The sequence below is a fragment of the Lineus longissimus genome, chromosome 15 (genome assembly GCF_910592395.1).
Source record: "Lineus longissimus chromosome 15, tnLinLong1.2, whole genome shotgun sequence".
Classification (NCBI taxonomy): domain Eukaryota; kingdom Metazoa; phylum Nemertea; class Pilidiophora; order Heteronemertea; family Lineidae; genus Lineus; species Lineus longissimus.
This window is the reverse complement of record NC_088322.1, coordinates 9,281,076-9,287,079: the sequence shown is the minus strand read 5'-3', so window position 1 is coordinate 9,287,079 and position 6,004 is coordinate 9,281,076. Positions and strand designations below refer to the sequence as shown.

The 6,004-nt window shown below is 38.6% G+C and overlaps 1 protein-coding gene across 1 annotated transcript in view; it reads left to right on the top strand.

Moving 5' to 3' along the window:
* LOC135499414 (uncharacterized) overlaps positions 1-6,004 on the top strand; it is a 75,814-nt gene that overhangs the window by 22,962 nt on the left and 46,848 nt on the right. Inside the window, exon 5 of the mRNA XM_064790157.1 lies at positions 5,583-5,750. Within this exon, the coding sequence (XP_064646227.1) occupies positions 5,583-5,750 (168 nt within the window). The remainder of the gene's footprint in view (positions 1-5,582; positions 5,751-6,004) is intronic.

Genomic DNA, 6,004 nt, shown 5'->3' with positions numbered 1-6,004 from the left:
TACACGTCAGAAAGGTGCACTTTAACAACGTGCAAGACGGGGTTGAGACAGTGTTAGTAATCACTTGGCAAAATATCCTACTGATCTGTCAAATTATATCCTGACTTTTATACTTTAGAGAAATATCTTTAAAAGGTATAAGTATCTTACCCAGACGGATGAGGGGTTAATGCGACGAGCACAGTAATTGATTTAGCGTTTTTATGTTTGCTATTTATTCATGTTAATATGAATAATCTTAGAGGACGAGATCGAAAGGTGGCCTTGATAGTTTAAACTCTCCAAAACAAGCGAAAATCCTCGATTGTGTAAACACATCCTAGTCCTGTCCGAGCGAGACTTGTTTTATTTAACTTGCCAATAGCGATCATTTCATTCCAAAGCAAGATTATTTAAGAATGTATAGGGGCACAAAGTGAGGATTATTCATATCATTAGATCCTTAGATTTTAAACGGCGTTATACTAATATGTTTTGTAATGTAAATCCTGCTTTAAATTCCTTTATTTGGCGTCAAAGATATGGGTAAGATAAAAAGGCACCGAAAGCTTGAGCACGATATATGTGACTAAGTTCGTACATACGTTAACTAAAAAATAGGGACTTGCATCAGTTGGTAAAACAAGCTTGGTTTAGTATATTCAAGGAAAATAAACTTCCTTGGTATATTTAATTGAAGAGCCAATACAGCCCAGGTGTGACGATTTTTAGAGGAATTTATGTACATTCAGTCGAAAGTCTCAAGTGGCCTCGAAACAAACAGTAATTAAGGCCACTTCGGCTGGTGCCAGACGACAAGCGGCCCTCAATGTTTGTACATAAATCGCCAGTTTCGCACGATGGCAACTTAAACAAACACCAATTAACATGATGCAATTTTCAACACAGTTTGCAGGTGCATGTCGTAAAATCCGTGAAGAGGCCAAAATGTATATCAAACGCCCGCCATCGACCTCCTAAAATATTTATGCATCATGTAGACGGAAGAACCCTTGAAAGCGTACGCCTGAAAAGCAACAGAAATTACGAGACAAAACAATATTGCGAAATTGTCTCGTCAATTCCCAACACATTGAACATGGATTGAGCATCGCCCAACTATCTTCAAATAAATGTACCACTTTTGTTGAAATTTGCCCTTGGCAATTCCAAATCAAGCAGTCAAAATCCTAAATTTAATCCCTCTTGTGCTATTTAGGGACAACACCTTTGTAACAGAAAAGCTGTGGGATACCTTCTTGATTGTGGTATGCATCATTTAATCTTTTGTAACTTTTGAGGGCCCGGATTCTTGTAGTGGTGTAAATTGAATGTAATGCACTGTACTAATTTTCCCTTGGCGACACTCAGTTCAAAAGGCACGCCAGATGCTTGCCTTCAGTCAATATGTTTTTAAAAAGCCTGAAATTCACATTCTTTCTATGGAGTACAGCGCAAGTGACTGAAACAGTACAAAATTCCATGGTGCATGCACATTCTCATTGTTCAACCTCCCACCAACTTATAATTATTAATCGTGATATTTTTTACTTGAATACGTATAACTGTTATCGTGCAATACATGGAGCGAATACCACACACTTTCTGTAACGAAATGTAACTGCCCGAAATTATGACAGGATATCATAATTCGATTAAATACCATTACGCAAGTTGACATAAAAGAATTTATTATCTAAAGCCCTTGTGTGATAGTTTGCACATAGTTTTGTGTCAACTTAACTATTTGCTTTGGCGGTTTTAGACGTTTCAACTTTGAGAAGGAAGTTATGTATTTTAATATAAGATTTGAGTAACCAGTACCCATTGAAAACGCGATTAGCTATTTCTCTAACAAATGTATAGTGTTGACCTGTTCAAGTATACATTAATAAGAGCTTCTTAGCAATAAACATTTTGTCTACTTCTCTTAATTCGCAATTTACCGTTGATGGCCAGCCAGATGGGCCTCCTCAACTCAATCAGTACAGCAATGACGTAGGCCTACGGATTCTTACGCTTAAACCTTTCCCACATATTGCTCGATCAGTCAGTTTTCCATAGGCCAGTAATTTGCTTAGGTATTTTCTAACGGTGTCCTTACATGCTGTAGGCCAATTAAGAAGATAAGAAAAGGCAAACATGTTGAAAGGGTGCTTAACTTGATGCGCTCTTTGGCCAACAATGTGAAAAATAAAGGCGGCTACGGCATGAGAAGACTATGGGTGATACGAATAAAGACTAGCAAATGCTTTTATCTAAAACTCCATGTACATTTACACTAGGCCTTTCTGTACAAAATTGAAGTAAAAGCATTTGCTAGTCTTTATTCATATCACCCACTGTCTCTGCTAAAAATCACAAAAACACGCTTATCTGCCAACTCTCAAAAGTTGACTAAACCTGACACTAGTATCAGAGTCCGACACTAGTATCATACATGTGGTCTTTTTATTTGAAAGACTTCAGACGCCGAACTTGCTTCAGGGAAGTGATATTTTCCAATCGAACAATCACGTCCCCCGGTCATTACTTGAAGACAAGGCACAGCCATGGATATGATTTGGTTTGAATCTAATATTTATATTGGCACATCCCATCATGAGTTTGGTGTCGCCAAAGTTAAGTGTGACTTTTAGAGTTATCACAACATCTCTAGGTGCTTGTGGTCAGACAACTAAAAGTAAATTTCCTAAGGCAAAACCCTTGTTTTTCGTCGTAATGTAGTTTTAAGTGCATTTGTACATCGACGTGATGACCCCGATCTCTCTCTAAAACACTTATGAGTCCTCAACTAAAACATGTTTCTTGCCTTTTTGATACATGCTGATTTTTTTATGAGAACAGCGAAAGTCATATCGAGAAGTAAATGCCTTTAAACCCAGTCTATGTACTTAGTTTTCACTATCCTCTGCCTTTCGCTGAATATTAAACTACTCTCAATGCCATATTTGGCAACATTATAAAATTTATGGGATTTTTTCAAAGCAAAACCGATGATTGTGGTGACAGCGTTTGTAAAACAATGCTATGTTACAACACCAACAGGCAATTAGCCCCGCAATTAGCATACAAAATTAAGTAGGCCTGCTGAAGGTAAAGGAATTCCAATGCTTGATACCTTTTGGACAACAATGCCCGAGATACGTAGTTCTTTCAATTAGCAAAACAATTCAATTGGCAAATCAATTAGCGATGCTTGGATGGCTACTTGAGTCAGAGTTGTTTTGAAAGACTCTGCTTGTGTATAGACTTCCAATAGGTTACGGTTACGAAGTACTTATGGATTGGATACAAGCGTAAATTGAATTGTTATGTAAGTGTCGGCAGAGAAAAAAAATATATGAGAATGAGAAATAATCGATTTAAGCCCCTAACTTGCATCAGAGGCAACTGCCTGCTTCACTGACTGCTGCAACTGACAACACACGTTTTCTTTGCAAGCCATTTGTTTGCTTTTATAACGGGACATAAACTCACTCTCAGTCCATGTCACCCCAATGCACTGCATTAAGTTTGTATAAAAGTGTTAATGCAATTTAAAGTTCCGGTAATCCGCGAATATACACAGGGCAGAGTGGTAAACCACACCATTTCGGTTCCCCGAAGTGTGTAGGCAAAACATAACCCACAACATTTTGTAGGCCTCTTTGTTGACAAAGTCTATAAGAATATAAAAATATGCCCCAAAGCATGGTTTATGAATAAGCACTACAACTCAATTTTGTTTATATTTCTTCTGTTCGCGACCAGAATTCTATTTCACTCTTTTACGAAAATTCCGCTCCACTTGAAAAGTAATGCCTCGCCTTTCGATTCTTTCAAATATTTAATTTGTTTTCTTTTTTCTGTTAAACACTTTAGAATTTATAAATGCCTTTTAAGCATTGTCTATAATGTTTAGCAAATGGAGTAGAAAACTGCTTAATATGTGGTAAATTTGGCTAAAGTTTTCCATTTGTGTTTAATGCGGTGTACGTTTGCAAAGAAGCGTACTGGCTTACGTTTTAGTATATCCGACGAGGCCTCCCCACGATAATGAAAATAAAGACTGATTTTCAGCCTAAATCTGAATATATCTAGAAATGTTGTCCTAAGGTGGGGACAACCAGAGATTTTCTTCGAGAAAACGCCGAAATTCCACACTTTCTCAACCGAAATGGTATGAATTTCATTATGAATTCATTGCCATATAAAACACACTTATAATCTCCGCTCACGGAATGGGATTCCTGCCTTATCGATGCCATGCAAGAAAATGTAAACCGATGTACACGTTCATGTATTTGATGATAAACTTGGGACGGGCATGATATTTTGTTGAATACTACCCGAGAGCCTAAATATTTCAATGATAAACCATGCGTTTACACAGTAGTATATGTAAATGAAATAAATCGTGAGGTAGATATGAATGAAATTATAGTCTGTCCAAAAATATGCTGGCGAAACTTTTGAAAGAACGATAGTTTTTAAATCTGATTCGCTCATTTGAATCAAACATGTGTTATACTGTGCCTGCTTTGTGTTTCATCGGCAGTCTTTTTACTGATGAGGCTATCAAATATTCAACGGGGGCTCAGGTGAAACAACTTGCCCTGACCACAGAGTCTGTGCCACGACGAAATCATACCTTCTCCATGAAAAGACGCCAGAGGCTCCGTCGTTTAATTGAGCGGATTCGATATTTCAAACTAGGCCTTTGTACCAATACGTATCTAAGAAACGTTTAACACGTCAGATTTAAAGTAAAGTGTTGAGACAAAACCGAACTGATTCGTTCTTGCCGAAATCAAATCTTGTTCGCGCAGGCTCTACCACTTAACAAAGTATCTTTTGAGGGGCTTTCGTATGTGTACTGATGCTTAACGAAAACCAAGTGCTCGTAAAAACTGCACGATAAATTTGCAGGAGCAAATCTGCCCTGGGAGTGACAAACACCTAGGCCTACCAGACACATCCTCATGTCTCAAAAATGTAAGCTTACTTGTCCGACAAACTGTTAAAATAACAACCAGAGCTCAGACAGAATATAACCTGGTGTTTTCTTTCTGTTTTATTCTTTTAAAATGTCGAATCGTAATGCCTCGTTTGCTGGATTTTAGATTTAGCGTCAGATAAAACTTTAAAAGTGTCCGATGTAAGATGATGAACTGTTAAACTGGTGAACATGGACTAATGTTTTTTTATCGACAGACGTAAAAAACGAATTTCGTGTCATCGAGATTGTTCTGAGGAACCTTTTGACAATACAAGAAACCTTATATCACGCGAATGTCGCGTCTTAATGCGGACACATTTCATGCCGTTTTTTTATGGACAGAGGCACTAAAATATGTATAAGTACTGGTAACATGTGTTTCACAGCCTAGATTGCTAGCATTTTCGGATATTCAAAGTATTATGGATTGTGTGTTCTGGGCAAAATTCTGGTACACCTGGTTGAGTAACCCTAACGTTGTCAAGTTGCTTTTTGATATATTTCCCTTGAACGCACCCCCCCCCCCCCATCGTACAGAAGGACACACGACAGTAATGCATTGTTGCTGACTCTTACCGACACGTTTCCAGTAGATGCTCATTGTAACTTTTATTTCTTCCAGCAATTAATGGAACAGAGCATGAAAGAGCAAGACTTGCTGAAGACTCACCTGGATAACGCCCGGGCCGTCCTCGATGATGAGAGAGACAAGTCCAAGGACCTCGGCCGGGAAGGCCAGTTCATCTCCCTGGAGAAGAAGGTCAACGCACTCCGAGAAAGAAGTGAAGACGTAGGTATCTTGCATGTATATATGGTGGGACCCAAATCCATGACCTGGACCTGTTTGTTTGAAATAACGTTAGTCACTAACGCTGGTGTTATCTTTTCCACGTTACGTCAACATTACTACTACACGTAGTTGAAATTTGAGTCCAGTTCAGCGGAGCAGAAGCATACGCTGGCACGCTCCTCCCCTCGCACACATCAAATAAGCTCGGTAGGCGAAAAGGCCTGAAACTCAAGATGGAGTATGTTCTATCTTCC